Source organism: Podarcis filfolensis, assembly GCF_964270895.1.
Source record: "Podarcis filfolensis genome assembly, chromosome: 6".
Lineage (NCBI taxonomy): Eukaryota > Metazoa > Chordata > Lepidosauria > Squamata > Lacertidae > Podarcis > Podarcis filfolensis.
In genome coordinates, this window is record NC_139609.1 from 20,568,877 (window position 1) to 20,586,492 (window position 17,616).

At 40.3% G+C, this 17,616-nt stretch overlaps 1 protein-coding gene across 6 annotated transcripts in view; it reads right to left on the reverse strand.

Moving 5' to 3' along the window:
- Positions 1 to 17,616, reverse strand: part of GPSM2 (G protein signaling modulator 2) — a 34,765-nt gene that overhangs the window by 1,856 nt on the left and 15,293 nt on the right. For 3 of the 6 annotated variants that reach the window (XM_083620298.1, XM_083620299.1, XM_083620297.1), the window contains 12 exons: positions 15,754 to 15,975; positions 14,066 to 14,201; positions 13,140 to 13,282; positions 11,078 to 11,201; positions 10,120 to 10,235; positions 8,779 to 8,934; positions 6,099 to 6,207; positions 5,685 to 5,814; positions 4,294 to 4,364; positions 2,125 to 2,298; positions 1,453 to 1,603; positions 1,149 to 1,366 (listed from right to left, as the gene is read on the reverse strand). In XM_083620298.1, coding sequence (XP_083476424.1) covers positions 1,149 to 1,366; positions 1,453 to 1,603; positions 2,125 to 2,298; positions 4,294 to 4,364; positions 5,685 to 5,814; positions 6,099 to 6,207; positions 8,779 to 8,934; positions 10,120 to 10,235; positions 11,078 to 11,201; positions 13,140 to 13,282; positions 14,066 to 14,201; positions 15,754 to 15,975 — 1,750 coding nt within the window. Of the gene's footprint in view, positions 1 to 44; positions 1,367 to 1,452; positions 1,604 to 2,124; positions 2,299 to 4,293; positions 4,365 to 5,684; positions 5,815 to 6,098; positions 6,208 to 8,778; positions 8,935 to 10,119; positions 10,236 to 11,077; positions 11,202 to 13,139; positions 13,283 to 14,065; positions 14,202 to 15,753; positions 15,976 to 17,616 lie in introns of all 6 variants that reach the window. The other 3 variants (XM_083620300.1, XM_083620301.1, XR_014549556.1) reach the window with 2 other exon arrangements.

Genomic DNA, 17,616 nt, shown 5'->3' on the forward strand with positions numbered 1-17,616 from the left:
ACCCCAGCCCACAAGGGAGGGGAGCGGAGGCAGTTTCACCTCACAGGACTGGGGTCAATGCAGCTTGTTCCCAGTGCTGGGGAGGAGTAAATCCCTCCCTCCCCAACACCTGGTGTGGAGAGAACATGCGCTGCCCATCTGGGGGGGCACAAAGGCTTTACCCCCCCCCCAGCTGACCAAGCCCCATGTCCCTCCAGCTCACAGGGCACTTTTTTGTATTGCATTGCCCCAATAGGACCCCTCATCTGACCACCTTCGCCCTGGTGGGTGGGGTCTGTCTTTCCTCCCAGGGTGGTGGGAGTAAAGATGCAGTGCACCCGTTGGGCTGGGAGAAAGAGATTGCCTGCCTCACCACCACCTTGGCATGTGTGGGCTACCTCTTTTGGGGTGCACAGCTGCCTGCACCTCAGCAGATAAGTCTAGCAGAGCACCCACCACGTCTCTGCCTTGTGTGAGCCAGAGTGGGGGCTCCCTTAGACTTCTCCGCTGCAGGGCAGGCAGCCAAGGGAGGAACAAGCTAGCTTTGCCCTCAGTTGTACGATGGCCAGAGTGCAATGGTTTGTTTCACCTGGTGGTGTGAAACTGCCACCAGTGCCCGGCTCCAGTTTGTTTTTCCTTTGGCACACTGGTGGCAAAGGGACTCCAGAGTATTGGCCGATGTATTGATATAGAAAACGCCTTTCGATCCAGGCTTTTAAAACAAAATTCTAGTGACATGTATAGTCATTTCAACAGGGAGAAAAAAATGAAATTTCATAAGAAATCTGCAATTGTGAGGGTAAGGCAAAGTCTGTTCAGAAGCTGAGAAATGTGCAGAGGGCTGTTTTCTCAAGTCAGAGCATGTTCTGCTTATTTCTCATCCAACCAACATTAGATTGCTTATAAATCCTGTAAGTTGAGTTCAAGTATTCCTTTATCTGCTTACAGCATTTTGGCCATTTGATTTTAAGAATATATCTGAGGGTGACTCACCACGAGCTTTGTTAAAAATGCTAAGATTTATCAGAGAGCATTCATTAACTTTTTAATCGAAAAAAACATTAAGAACCCACTGAAACCAGATGTCACCATCATGCTGCATAAAGTTTTTTCCTCCTGGCCTTCACAAAACATGACATACTATGCAGAGCACCATTTACAAGACTTACCTGATATTTTATCAAAATGTCAAAGAAGTCGTCATCTGGTTCACTATTGCTACTGGCCATCAAACGGCCAAGGACCGATTGACTGTTGCGCTGATTAAGACGAAGTCCTGGTAAATCACTGGCATTGGCTCGCTGATCATCTAGACGTCTACTCTGAGAGCTAGCAAGAAGATCTAGAAATTCATCAGTGTGAGGTGAGACCATGGACGTAGAAAAGGCTGCAGAAAGATGAAGAAAAAAATTATGCTGCTTTTATTCTATTCTGTCAGAAGGTAGGAGTTATACACATTTTAAAATTAGTTACATTTTTTCAATGTTCTTGACGGTGCAGAAGAAGGTGTCACTGCCAGTCTGTTCCTGTCCTGGAAACAATACCGTTGATCATCCATTCTGTTGCTCTGAAATCGACTTAGCAAGTCAAAGAACCCTTCATCTCCAGGCACATCAGGGCTGTTCTTTTAAGAAGTCAGATAAAAAAAAAGTCAGGCCAAAGTTATACTGGTTACTTTTGAAGACAATAGGAGAGATTTTTCCTCTACCCATGTTACAAAAACAGCTATGCACAAATAAATAGCATGGGAAAGAGGGAGGGAAGAAAAGCCTATGAAGTAAAACAACACTTAGGCTAAGATGCTAGCATCGATTTCTATCCTAACAAAGCCAGCACAGTATTTGAGCAGCTGATACAGGTTTTATAATCAAATGTTTAGTTCTCACTCCAACCCAACAAAATTTTCAAATGGATTTTTCCACCCAAATCCTAACCATGCTTATTTAGAAAATATCCACTGAGCTTGATGAGAAGTGCTTCCTAAGAAGTATGCTTAGAATTACCTTCATCATGAGCATTAATCATGATGTTGCTAAGATTTTTTTTAACTCAAGCAAACAAGTTAAACCAACATGCTTCTAAAAAGGTGTTCAAACTATAATTTTAAGATTTCTTTCAAGCAATTAAATATTTATCCACAAATACCTTCTGTGAACTTAGTCGGTGGTCAATAGAATTACTAGCATCCTGAAGCACTTTAGAAGATGTGATGTTTTTGTATTTTTTGCCTTTTAATCGATTTACAAAGTGTAGTTTTGCTGAAGGTTTAGGAACTAGTGGTTTCTGTTTGGCCAGAATTTCACTGTTCCAGTCCTGAACCTAGAGAACAAGGGACAATGTATATCAAGAAACTATGCAGAAGAAAGTCTCTCATTCAGGCACAAAATATTACCTGCCTTAATTTTCACACTACTAACACTGAAGTGGCTGGTTTAATTTGGGTCAATATCTCCACAGAGCTGGAAAAATTCAAGTACCTCATATCAAAACAGGAAGAAGCCTGCTATGGCAACAAATCCTACACTCTTGAAGATTTTTTTTCCAAGTTAGAACATTACAAGCGGCATCCACTACAACCTGTTTCACTATAATAGACATGCAAATTTTGGGCAAGAGGGTGGTCACATTTTCCCAGGGACAAGATACTGCCACTTTTAATGTTTCTTTGTGACACTGCACTACATTCAGGAAAGCAGTATGGATCCCAGGTATTATTTAGCTATGCTAAATAATTAGTTATCCCAGGATAACTTTTTAAGACATAAAATTAAGTTCATGCAGTGATGCCAATTCCTTCATTATAGTCATTATACTTCATTATACTAATTGTACATCACTTTTTCCCTGTTTAAATTAGCTCTGCCTCCTTAGATTGTTCCTGAACTACAGATACACACAAGTATTCTGAATTTTTAAATATCCCATTTCTGTGTACAGATCAAGTGCAGCAAAAAGGAAAGACCCCAGGCAAATGGGGGGCGGGCGGGTGGAGACACAAGGGGTGGCAGGAAGCAGAAGCAAAGAGGAGACAGTGGAGCAACAGATGAACTTCTATATTTTTAACTTTTTCTCCAACCCTTTGACTCTCCATGTGTGGAGACTAAGGGTGGTATTCAACGAAGTTTTGCTTGGGGTAGGCCTACTGAAATTAACGGACCAAACTTAATCATGGTCACTATTTTCAATGGGTCTACTATGACTAGAAATAGCACAGGAAACAACCCTAAAAATGTGAACTTGGAATTCATTTTACCCATTTCTCAGCAAAGCTCCTCCTCCTCCTAACTTTAAAACAATATACTGGCTGCATTTAATGTTTTTTGCTCCTCCCTGCTGGTAAGCAGGAGCAACAAATCACAACCCCTTGGCTTAGTATTCTTTCTAAATCAGGGATCATGTTTTTTGCTCAAAAAACAGGGATCCCTGGATTAAGTGATCTGCACATTGACAATAGAACATTATGGCTCATTGTGATGTGCGAACCAAACCTTGGAAAGAAACTCAGAACATCAAACTGCACAGAAATCAGTCATCATTCCATCTTGCTTAGGATGTACCTGTGTACCCTTCATTTCCAGAAGCATGTCTCAATTACAGAACCATACATTATTACCCTTAGTACTGTTCTACTCATATATCTTCTCTCTCTTTCAGTGCTCTTTCTGGTATTTCCATGTAGTCATCTTCTGTAAACAATGGCTTAATAAATAACCCACAGTACTCAAGACAAAGGGAAGAATAATATTTTCTATCCCTGATACGTAGTCAATCAACTAAATCTCTGCTTCAGTTCAGCTGATTTGGTCTACAGATCATAAACATCAAATACAGCATAAGGTATTGACAACCTCAGGGGAGGGGGAGAAGGCTACAGATGCACACACAAGTGGTGCCATTTATTGCCAGATTCACAATCAGAAACGGTTAAAAATACAGATTTTGATTCTCCCATTTTTGACCAAAATCACTTTGTGCATAACTTGTTCTGACTAGTCTAACATCCAAAGGTAGTTGCCACTGCAGAGGACTGGTCAGTGAGGAGCACTGCTGCCAGAGACCTGACCCCCCCCCCACTCACCAGGAGAGAGAGAGGGGGGGACAAAGCAGCAGGCAGGTCAGCACTGTGCAGGTGCGTAGATGGGAATGCCACAACCTCCACATCCCCTCTGCCTATAGCTTGAATGACAATTAAGACTAATGTGCTGAATCCATATTAAGTTAATAATGCCTAGATGAATTCCATTTCCAGTAACATCAGTGGGAGCTAATGTAGTCCAGATCCAACCCATGAAATATGTTCAGCCAGTCACCAACCTTTTCAGGAGTAAGCTTCATAAGTTCCATGTTTTCCATACTATGGCGGCGTCCTACTCGGGGTCTTGCACCTTAAGACAGAAAAATAGTTTATTTTGAAGGAAAGCTTCATAACAAGTACAATGAGGGTAAATTACCTGGACCATCTAAAGTCTAATGACCAACAAAGATCATTACTACTTGAGACTAATAATTGAATTAGAACTCACCTACATGCAAGGTAAGATTTTATTAAATTATGTATGTATTTCCCACTTTTCACCTGAAGGGCCCAAAGCAGGTTACAGTATAATATAAAAACAACTTGGAATGACTTAGAACCATAAATATAAGGTGGCTCCTAAAAACATAAACCTCAAGTGTCAAAATCCAAGGTACAGCTTCAGCATTCTCTGAAAGCTGTATAATGAAGTTGCCAGATACAACTCAGTGGGGAGTTCCACAGCTTAGCGGCCACCACAGCCAATGCCCTGTTCACAGGCTGTCACCACCCCAAGCCTCAGATTGTGGAGGAACTACCAAGAGGACCCCCTCTGCTAATCTCAGCAGGGTCTGTAAGGAATGAGGCAGTCTTTCAGATATTTGGTGGGGGGGTTGGGGCTGAGGGGTGCTCTACAGTGGATTTCAGCGGGGGGACGGGACCAGGGAAATCACCAATAATTATCTCCTAGTTCTGCTGAGGGACACCACTGTATAGGTGTGCTTATAAAAGAAAAATGGCTTGTGGTTTTTTTTAAAAACAGTTTCTAAAACCAGAATACAAGAACAGACCCAGTATTGAAGATTAAGGATTGCAAAACTTTCCCCCCATTGCATTGCAAATACACAATGGAAGCAGCAGGAACTTCCAACATTGGAAGAATGGCAGACTACAGTGATGGAATAAGCAGAATTGGCAAAGCTGACGGGGAAGATCCGAAATCAGCACAACAAACTGTTTGAAAAGGACGAGTAAATTTATACAATATAGGAAAGAACATTGTAAACATTTGAAAATGTTTGTAGGTTTGAGTTGAAATATTTTGTTATGCTAATATTGGGAGCTGGTTTACATTTAATGAGGTAAATTTTAATAAGAAAGAAAAAAGGTAAATAAGTGGTTATAGAAATGCTAAGATGTAAGTGATTATTTATGAAAGCCAGAGAGTGGGATGGGGGGAAGTCAAAGCTCAGTTTGAGCATTGTTCTTTGGTTATGAGATTATGTAATGGAATGTGATTATGGTAAAATGTAAACTCAATAAAAAACATTATTAAAAAAAGCAAATACAGAGTCTTATAATTTCCCCAAGTAAAATGAGAAGTATATCCCACAAAATATCAACATATCTATGAGTGTTGACGATTCATTAAGATAAATCTTAATACATAATCATGGAAGTTTATACTTACCATTCACACTATGATCTAGAATTTGATTTTCTGTCATCATTGAACTGTTTGTGCTGAAACTTAGGCCAAGCACCATTTGTAGATCTGAGAGGTTAAGTTTAGCTGTTAGTTCTCCAGTTTTATCTCCCACCTGCAATCAAAAGCATTTCTTAATTTCATATCCAAACTGAACAAGTTCCTGTATACACTATCCATAAATATGTAAACCCCAGTCCTTGAACTTCTGAGGCGGCTTCCATTTTGAGTTTCCCTATTATATTGAGGCTTCCGTATTGAGTTTCGGTTTTCAACCATTTTGAAAATCGAACGGTCTACTGGAACGGATTATGTTCGAAAACAGAGGTTCCACTGTTTATGCATACTTATTTTTATAAAAAGAGTATACCACAAACAACTTGTAATATGACCACATACCTCTCTCGAAATGTCTAAATGCTTTTCGGCATAGTGCATAGCTTGTTCATGGTTCCCCAGGGCTGTGTATGCATTCCCCAAACTCCAGCATGCTCTTCCTTCACCAATTCTGAAACACAGTTCAACAGCATGACACTTACTAAATGCTCCATACATTAGCTTTCTAAGTGACTTAAACCAGTAAGGACCCGTTCCTATACTAGTCAGTTCATATGCCACAGTAATCCAGTTTAATAGTTTAATGCTAATGCACTGGTCTGTGCCACTTTGTACTCCCCACTAGCATATGTGAGAAACAAATCATGATCCTTGGTTTAGCTTTATGTCTGAACCAGAGATCATGTTTCATTTAAACAAACCACTATCGGCCAAGAACAAGTAGGAACCTAAGAGCCTGATGCATCAAGCCAATCCTATCTAGTCCAGCATCCTGTTTTGGCTAGCCAGCTGTGGGAAACCTTTAAGCAGGATCTGAGCACAATAACATTCACTCCTCCTGCAGTTTCCAGTAACTAGTATTCAGAACCATTACTGCCTCCAACCTTCTTGGCTAGTAGCCACTGATAGCCTACCCACCATGAATCTTGTCAAATCTTTTAAAGCCACCCAAGTTGGTGGACATCACTGCCTCCTGTGGGAGCAAGTTCCATAGTTTAACTATGTGAAGAAGGACTTTCTTTTATCTGCCCTTAATCTTCCAACATTCAATTCTAGTGTTATCAAAGTGGAAGAAACACTTTTCTCCATCCACTTTCTTCACTCCCCACCCCAAGAAGCATCCTGAGCATGCAGGCATAACTGTTCTTCCCTCAAGGAATGGGTCCTTTCTAAGGAAATGTTTTCCTCTTCTTCTGACACTCTCCTTCCCAGAAATCCTCATTCTCCCAGACAGCAGGACAGCTCTCGGTGTGGGAGCGGGACACAACTTATAGTATCCCTGCATGTCTCATTCACAGTTTTCTGCCTCTCTTAGCTTTCCTGTTATGCCACCTTAGCTTCAAGGGAATAAGCTTATTCCAAGAGAACCAGGAGCTCATTGCACTCTGGACACACCCGTGACTTCTGCCCAAAAGGGAGATAGCTGTACATGTGACAAGACAGTGTAAAACACTGGAAAGCCCCCACACCCCTGCTGACATTCCAGTTGCAGGAGTTACTTTTATTGAGAGTTCAGGCTTACTTTAGCTAAAGGAAAGGAGGGGCAGAGTCGTGTGCCCTGTCCTTGCCCTGCTGCTAAACCTGCACATTGCTGAACTCACCTTGATGCTTTGTCAGCTGGGGCTCCCTCTAGCTCACTAGGTTGCTAAAAATTTACATGCCTAGCTTTCTTCCAGCTACTGTAGTAGTCAGTTAAGTCAGGAGGTGTGGCTCAAATTTAGTTAGCCCCCTAAGAATGGGGAGAGAACAATGGACAGTGGCTGTTGAATCAACTAGTCCTCCTAGTGGTGCAGCACTGAAACTGCTGGCACATTTGCAAAGCTAAGCAGCATCCAGTATAGGTTCAAATAGGAGGAGGACCATGTGTTGAGATTCTTTGCATTGCAGGGGGTTGGACTAGATGACCCTCAGGGTCCCTTCCAACTCTACAATTCTGTGATTCCTTGGGAGATAGGCTTCCCTCCCTTCCTGAGAGGAAGTCCTGTTTACATGCTCTTAGTAATGCTACTGAACAAACTAGCTTTTATTTTTGTTTTATTTACTGGCAACAACACACTTAACACCGTTAGTCAACAAATGCATTACTTTATGGTCTCTGCAGATGGGATCTATTTCTCTTTGCTTCATATGTTAACTGTAGTGAATCAGAAGTATGAACACGCATACTTCCACAAGCTGCTCAATTAAAGTAATACTTAAATGAATTGGTTCTCAGTAACAAAACAGCAGTTTCAAAACACAGAATGGAGTTTATATTCAATTCGAATATACAAAATCTCATTAATGCACAATTTCAATTAAAAGCCCTAAAGCTACATAATACAAAGCTTAGTGACAGAAAGCTGGCTAATCCCAATGCAAATCTCACAACTTTTAAAAATAATTAGTGCTTATTGAAGTTTCCAGAGTAGTATTTAGATATTGAACCCAGGCTTTTGTTTCTAAAGTTGCAGATCAAAGGACAAGTCACTGCACAAAACTGAAGGGAATTTTCAAAAGAGTTTATGATATGGCATGGTCACCTACAGTTCAAAAGGGTGGAGGGGAAAATCCCATGGGGCAGGGGCAGGTTCTTAGGCATGCACAGTGTAGTTCAGGGGTCTGCAACCTTTAAGACAAAAAGAGCCACTTGGACCCGTTTCCGAAGAAAAAAAACCTGGGAGCCGCAAACATGCGCGCAGCTGCCCTCCGATCTGACAGCGGGCGGGAAGGTGACGTCGGGACGGTGCGTGACTAACGCACGCACCGCCCCCATGAGACGTCACAGCCAGTACAGCGCCTGCCACAGTGGGGAGTGTCGGGGCGCACAATGCACCTCCTCCCCTCGCTAATATCCACCCCAGTGCCGCGGCAAAGGTGTAAAAGAGCCACATGCGGCTCCGGAGCCGCGGGTTGCTGACCCCTGGTGTAGTTCTTTGGACCTTTGTCTATTTGAATAGGACAATTATTCTATAGGAACTTAATTTTGTACCCTCAAAACGATCTCTCTCGTTAATGAACAGTGGACTTTTAAAAGCCTTACCTATCATTCAGTTCTTCAGCAATTGCCAAGTGTTTCAGATGATAATCGATGGCCTTTTCATAGTCTTGAAGTAAAGTATATGTATTCCCAAGGCTGTAGCAAGCTTGTGCTTCTACAGCCCGGTCTGTAAGCTGCCTGGCGAGCTGCAGTGTTTTCCTAAAAGTACAAACAGCTAGAAATAATCTTCGCTTACATGACTAACAAGAATGTATCTGCACATAGTTCAAGTGGCTCTCAATGTTTAATATGCAAATATAATCTTATACAAAGCTAATTGTCTCCCCATTTCCAAAACAGTCTTTTTCCTTAGACAAATAGTATATATGCATAAGCAAACAAACAAACATACAATGGGTCTTTATCAATCAATCTCTATTGTTTAGACTCGGAGTCACAACAAAGAAATAAATAAAATAGTAGTAACTTCAACAAAACAATATAATTTATTTATCATGCTACTGAGAGGGCGGAAAACTGTCTCAAACTTTAGAAGCTGCCAAAGCAAATATCACCGCTGCTAACAGGGTCACCCTACTTTGCAGTTCAGACCAATTGGGTTTCCCATCAACAGCTAGATCTAAGGATTTTGTATAAACTGCAGAAAAAACAGGTCAATCAAATAATGGGGTACATTTTCCATAGAACCAGTGCTGCAGTCTAAAGCCATAGGGGAAGAACACATAAACACAGGAAGTCAGTGAATGGCAGCAGCTCTTCCAAGGTTCCAGGCAGAGGACATTCCCAGTCTTACTGGGAAATGCTAGGCATCAAACCTTGGACCTTCTGCACACACAAGCAGATGCTCTACCACTGACCATTCCCAAAACATTGGTATTTTCCTAAAATGATATTCTAAAACAGCTGTCGTTTGTTAGATCCTTAGATGAGTTAAGATAGTTTAGAGCATTAAAAAATGTAAGAGCAGCTTGCTGAATCAAGCCAATGGCCCATCTTGTCCACCACTCTGTTCCCACAGTGGCACAGATTGTTTACATGTTCTAATAAAAACTTATTTTGAGGGTCTTAGTTTTCAAGGGGGGACTGCCAATACTGACCTTTTGAAAAGATCTTAACTAAACTCAGGAAAGAGAAGACAACGAATCAATATTCAAATAAAACATCTAAATCTGAAAGTAGCTTCAGATTTGGATTTAGAAATAGAAAATCCAGGCTCACACAAATATAATATTCTCTGGATGGTCCAAGGCAAGTTATATCTGAGTCTAACCTACCAGATAGGCTAAAATCTGAAGGATTATAAATTTATAATGAAAACTAGAAGGATTGGAAAACTTATGAAAATAATACTTTGGTTAGGTATTAAACAATATATTGACTAACTTGTAGTATTCGGCAGCAGTTTCAAATTCTCCAAGGAAAATATAAGCATTTCCAAGATTGCTGTAGGCTCTTCTTTCAGCAGCTCTATCACCAAATTCTTTTGCAATTAAAAGACGCTGAAAAAGAAAGGTTCTGTTGTCAAATACTGTGAATTTCTGATAGACAACTAGCTCCTCTGGAATAGTTAGGAACCCATATGCCCACTACTATTTCCTGAAAGAAGGAACAGTAACTATTTCCTGCAAAAATCCAAGTAAAGCAACTTTTAAATTCTCAAGTGTGCTGTTTATAATGGTTCATACTGATATCCAGTAAGTAGTTGTGAACTGTAAAAGGATGGAATTCAATATGTAGCACAAAATTTTAGAATCCCAGGTTACTGATTTCAAATAAACCTTAATCTGGGTTTCTTTTAGTAAAAAATTCAGCTATTTCTACAGAACATACATTGTTACAGATTCTTTGTAAAGTGGAATCCTGAATAAACTATCTTTCATCACTAGGAGTTAACAGATGATAATAATAGTAATAGTAGCAATAATAAAAACGTGCTTTTTAAATGGCAGGTGCAGAATACATCATGCTAGAAACGATCACCATATTCTGGCATGCCATGCACATAACACCAAGCCAAGGTTTCTTCAGCCAGAGTGTGGATTGTCTGAACCCAGCCCAGTTGACTAACAATTGTTTGTTTTCTGGCAAAAGACCACAGTGTAAAGCCATGGTTTGTTCTTGGCTTATAGACTTATTTAGACTATTGTGTGGCATTATGTATGAACCAAAAGGCCTTTGGCCATGCCACCCCAGATGCTCACCAATCTATACAGCAAAGCAAGAGCAGTCAGAAAACAAACCAAGCTTGGGAGAAACAAGTCACAGCTCTGCAGGATGACTTCTGGTTTGTTTAAACAAACCATGGCTTAGTGTTATGCGTGAACACAGCACTCTCTTGTACCTGTTCATGGGCAGTAACAGCACTCCTGAAGTTGCCCAGAAGATAATGAGTATTCCCCAGGTTTCCATAGGCACGTCCCTGGGCTGCTCTATCACCCAGCTCTGTCACTAATGTCAAGTTCTCCCTATTTAGCAGGGAAACAAAATAAAAACAATTAAAAAGGTTTATGTTAGAAATGCATAACAATTAGCAGCCATGAAGGTGGCTGTTCTTCCTGCTCATGGAACTGACACGATGACCACAATACATTAATAACTTTTGCTAGAAGCCATCAATATTAGGTGGTTTAATGCTTTCACCCTCACAAGAGACCTAATCCAAAGCTGTCCTTTTATTGCCTTCCAGAGATAGGAAGAGGGGCCTAACCCAACTTACTGTCATTCTCCCCCTGAAGAGCTGTTGCGAATATAGGTGGTGACCACTTTGCACGTGTTCCAACAGATGTGCGACCGCCAACATGTGGGTACCTGTGGACCTAGAAGAGGGCAGGGCATAACAGGGCAAGGCAGGCTTATGTGCGCTCGAGCTAGAAACAAAACCCTGTGCAAAATGGTTGACACCTGTGCCTAAAGAGAGATTTTGGAGGCTTACAAACGTGTGGTCAGTTTGTTGAAGAGCAGAAATTCACCAAAACAGAATCCCATTTTCCACCTCTCTGCATTGCGATAGTCAGGAAAAATAGGGAGATGAGCAGAGGAAGCCATCAGTTATTAGTGGCTTTTCCATGCAAAAAACATTTATATGAATCAGGCTTGTAAAAGTAGGGTGGTACACACACTAAAGATTAAGTGGATGGCGTTTTTGATGAGAACAACAAGGTCTCTTTAACTCTATTGTTTTATAATTATTATTTTTCACATTACAACCTGGTTCATTATCAGCTTATGGAAATGTACATTTTTGATAAAAACGTGGAAGAGCATAGACAAAATGAAAGCAAACTTGCTTCTCTTTGGGTACTGTTAAAAGTTCCTACACAATTTTTTTTTTCATTTTCCTCCTTCATAAATATATGTTCATGGTTTGAAATGGGATGTGTGTCACCAGACTGAAGCCAAATACTGTTGAAACCAGTGGTCAGCAGATCTCATGACTTGGAATAGGAAAGTATTGATGGAGTTCAAATGGGAGTGACATGCAGCACTTTTCCATAAAGGCTGTACAGTGGTACCTCTGGATGTGAACGGGATCCGTTCCAGAGCCCCGTTCGCATCCTGAGTAGAATATAACACGCGACTGCGCATGCCACATTTCGCCGCTTCCGCGCATGACGTCATTTTGAGCGTCTGTGCATGTGCGAGCGGTGAAACCCGAAAGTAAAGCATTCCGTTACTTCCGGGTCACCACAGAGCGTAGCCTGAAAACGCTCAACCTGAAGCATATTTAACCCGAGGTATGACTGTGTGTGTGTGTGTGTGTGTGTGTGTGTATATATATATATATATATATATTCTTCCAAATTCAGTGAAACAACCTCAAAGTGAAATGCATTCAATGTGTGATAGCCCCTGCAGATTATTAAGAAGCAATAACAATAACCCATATAGTTTTGACTTGACTTCACTGGCTTCTGGTACTGTTCCAGGTACAATGCAGGACTAAGTTTGGTAACTAATAAAATCTTGAACGAAACAGTACATACCATTGTGACTGCTATGATAAACTGAAAGTGTGTCCTACACTGTGCTCTCTGTGAATTAATTTCATTTTGGAAAGGCACATAAACAGCTTTTATGACAGTTACTCTATAACTGTTGACATTTCCCTCCTTAGAATTTCATCAGCAAGTGCATTTTTATTGGCCAGAATTAAGCTGCTGCAACTGGAGAGACAAGGTTTCATCTGAATGTTTCATATGTTCTATTTTTGAAATTTATTTTTGTGTTTGGACTTTAACAAATTTTCAAACAAAAAGAGCTTATTATATAGAGAAGGGGAATTAGAAACACAGTTTTGAAAGCATGCCTAATATAAAGCACATTTTAAAGGGATATAAATACTATTTTAAGCTACATCAACTCCGCTTCCAAGAATAATTCTCCCTGCTCCCTTTGTTACTTACTCATAATAATCTGCAGCTTTCCGCAATGCAGCTTTAACATCATCTGGAAACTCTCCTGGATCATGGGTACCTGCACAGGCTACACTTTTACCCTTGGAGTGATATACATTTCCAAGGTTATAAAGTGCTCTTGCTTCTCCAACCTAAAGAAGAAAAGGCTGGAAATTAATTTCAAACTTACTGCCTTATGAATGCTTTCAGCCAGACATATAAAAGCACATTTCTCAACTATTCAACAATGGATGTCTTCCCATTTATACGAAACCATCATTCTTTTCCTGCAATTCTGATGAGCCATTTCACCACAGCATTCCCCAAGAAGGCTCACTATATTTGCAAAAAGTTTTATCAGGTGCCACATCTGCAGACTACAGGAACTCCACAGAGACCTCTTTTAATTATCCAAACACATGCTACCTGGATCGGTAGGCACAAAACTTTCTTTTTAGACTATCAAAACGAGTTCTCAGGAACGTGCAGGTCCTACCAAGCACTCGGTTATAAATGATTTCCCATGGTTCATGCAGCTGGCAGATTCCTACACCTATTTGCTTTTAACAAAGACGAATGGCACGAGAAGAGGTTAAGAAAAGCAAAATGGTGAATGGTGTTTAAAACCAGTCTGGATTGGTACCCAGATTTCCATAAAGGTTATAGAGAGCTAGAATAAGATGCTCTTTTGTTCTCTGCACAGCAAATGTATTATTAGGACAGAGACAGTAAATGTGGTACCCTCCCGATTTTGTGGACTGAAACTCCCAATGGAGCAGAAGGGGCAAACAGTGGTATAAAGAGAATGGGGAACTGAACAAAACTGAAATCACTTCAACCAAATAAATCTTTAGCTATAACCTTGTTTAAAATAACACTTCCTGTCTCCGCCCCCCCCCCCCCTTAACAGTGCTAAATATAGCAAGTGTTCTTACCTTGTCACTTAGCTCTCTAGAAATGTCGAGGTGCCTCTGACAGCGGACAATTGCTTCTTCATAATTTCCAAGGACCTTTAAGGTATTTCCCAAGTTTCCACTTGCTTTAGCTTCGCCTAACTGGTCCCCAATGGTCCTGAAAACCAAAAGAAATATGAACTCATTTCTGCCACTTTTATAACGTATGTGGACTTCAACCTACCTTAAGCAGAAATATTTTCCTATTAAATATCTACATTAGTTACCAGATGTTTGTTAAAATTTGACATACTTGAGTCCCATCCTAAATATGTTTACTCAGTATTAAGCCTTATTTATGATCATATTAATTCCAGCTAATGGATTAGCAAAGACTGCTTGGAGATATTTTAACATTTGTCAAACTGCTACATTGCTATGGCTTCAATTCTAAATGCTCTCACTAGTATGTTAAGAACTACTGAAAACAATAGGACTTGTACATGTGCATAGTATTGCACAGTAAATGTACTATAATTTAGAATTCAATTACAACGTGGTGCAGCTAAGTAATTTTATACCCTGAACTTAATGATCTTACTGGGGGTGGTGGTGGATTTAGAAAGCTATGTGTATTACTTCAATTTTGAAGTGTACAACATTTCTCTTTTCCCCAACTCCCTGCCACCACTCTATGCTTTACCACTTCTTCTACATTTCTACTACATTAGCGCAAAAATCAAACCAAAGCTTCTGCTGTCCTCATGCTAAACACATTTACTTGAGAATAAGCACCATTTTATTGTAGAAAAATACATTCTTAAAGTAAAAGTAAAAAAAAAATGAGAATATGTGACCATCTACATGCCCAGATGGGCACCCCCTGTCTATACAATGTTTGCAAAAATAAGAAGAATGAATGCTGAGGCAACTAGCCTCAGTCCTGCTGGGATCTAACATGGCCGTGCCAGCTCAGGTCTTGTTATGAGACCTCCCTTCCTTTATCCCAAATCATCTGCAGCTCTTGATGTTCACTAAGGGACCTGGACTTAGAAAAACTAATGAATATTTTTAAAAACAACGAGAAGAATGAATAACAAACTTACGTGCCTGATGGATATGTTTTGGATATGGTACAAACTGCATTTATATATTTATTTTTTTCTTTATGTAGTACTTTACTGGCTGCCAATCTTATGCTCTGTCAGTTTGTTTCTTTGAAGTGTATAATATTGTTTTGAGAGTAAAACAGTGTGTGTTTTAAAATTTAATGAAGATTAATTAACAACACCACCACAATTATTAGTGTCAGGAAACCTTTTTTGAAAAAACTAATTTCCAGTACATATTTTACACAATGCTTTCTAAGGTTGTATTTTCAGATATGCAGGTGGCAGAAGGAAGATTAGTTATACACAACTAATACAAATTAGGACCCAAGTCAAATTAAGTGTGTATTAGTGATCAATGCATGCCTTGCTTACATATAATACCCTGGACACATCTGTGGTCGCTCTCATGAAATCCTATTAGCATATTTCATCACATAATTAGCAGAAATTAGCCTAAGAAATTTCTGTTGACAGAATTATACCAAGCAACATTCCATTATCATGTGTTCAATATATGGTCAAGTGTATCTGGTCAATTTCACTGAACAAAGTTTATTCACAAACAGAAAAAGTAATTGCTATCTAGAGGATCCTGAAGGAATCACAATTTAAAGTTACCTTGCAAGGGTTAAATCATGGTGGTGATACTCCAAAGCTTTTGTGTATTCATGCAAGTAGAAATAGGCATTGCCCAGCTGGCTGTAAATTGCACTGAGGGTTTTCAAGTCTTCTGTTCCAACCTGAACTGCTGCTTCAAAGAAAGAGACACCAGCTCGACAGTCCCCTGCTTTACACAACCGCTCCCCTTCCAAGGCAAGCTCCAGGCAAGAAGCTTCCATTCTGCAGAGATGGAATGCAAGACGCCATGAGTTCCAATATCCTGCTATTCCCCGCAGCTGTCATTAAGACCTACCTAAAGCCCACACAAAATCCCCTGCTAGGCACTTTTACTGAAACATAAATAAAATATGCTTAGTTCAAGTGCACACTTAAGCACTCATATGATTTTGCAAAATTAAAATCAAGTTCCAATTATCTTAGAACAGCTGATGCCCTTATTACATATACGGTACATTATTATACAAAGCAGAGGGTGTGGTTGCAGCAGCAATCCTAAGCACCACATACACTTAATAAACATGCTTGGTAGCCCACCAACACATCATTAGTCATTTTGCAGCTCACCAATAGCCTGAAAGAAGAGGTTAAGTATCTGTTTTTCAGTAGAAAACAATCCACACCTAGTTACCTGGAGAAGCTTTCTTTCAGCACATGCAGCCAGAAATATGACTTATTTACTAGCTTCCCAGTTAAGGACCTTATAGTGCAGCGCATTTCACACAACAGAGGCAAAGGTTGATTTCCAACCCAGTACAGTGGTACCTCGGGTTACATACGCTTCAGGTTACATACGCTTCAGGTTACAGACTCCACTAACCCAGAAATAGTACCTCCGGTTAAGAAGTTTGCTTCAGGATGAGAACAGAAATTGTGCTCCGGCAGCGCAGCAGCAGCAGGAGGCCCCATTAGCTAAAGTGGTGCTTCAGGTTAAGAACAGTTTCAGGTTAAGAACAAACCTCCGGAACGAATTAAGTACTTAACCCGAGGGTACCACTGTAATGGTTATTTTCAAAGCTACATTTCAGTTCAATTGACTAGACTGATGGTTGAATATCTCTGTGCCTGTCCTGCATAAGCAGCAGACACTGCTTCATGTTTTAAGCTACCAAAAAGACCTTAATCAAGTACAACAGGTTTTAGATTACAGTGGTAAGCATAATTAGAGTACAAAACTGTAGTGCAGAACAAAAAGTTGCAGTTCATGCATTTGTAAGGCCCCTGGTATATAATGTCTATTTGGGTATGTCTTGACTGTACACTACGTATGCCTAGTTGTGGAAGAAGTTCTCTCCCCCACCCCTCTCCACCCAGTGGAATAAATGAGATGATTTATATTGGGGAAAGAGTATGGAAAGGGTGGAAGGGTTAAATCCCCTCTTCCTGAGCACCACAGTCCCACTCTTCAACACAGCCCCATGGGACAGCTAAACAAGAACTGTGGGTGACCTAAATCACTGATATCCTACCCCCTGCTGCTGCCACCACCTGTTCTGTCTGGTTTGGACCTTACTAGACTGCTGTGTTGCATGCTTTGAATTGCTCTTTTATGTTGCGACTTCAACACAGAAACATGGAAAGTGGAAAGAAGATCATGAATCTCTTAGCTGATGAATCTCAAGTGGCTATGTGATTTAAATTAAAAATTAATTGTACCACCAAAATATACCACCTATGTATTTAATTCCAGATTCCTGGTTGCAGTGTTTTACCACCTTTGCAAGCTCTTAAAATCAGATGTACTACCTCCCATCTTCTCTGAAAGAGTGCTGGCAGTTGCCCTGTTTTTATTTATTTGGGGTGGGAGGAACACACATGGAAGATATGCATAGATAGCAATACTGATGCTGTATTAGAACTGGT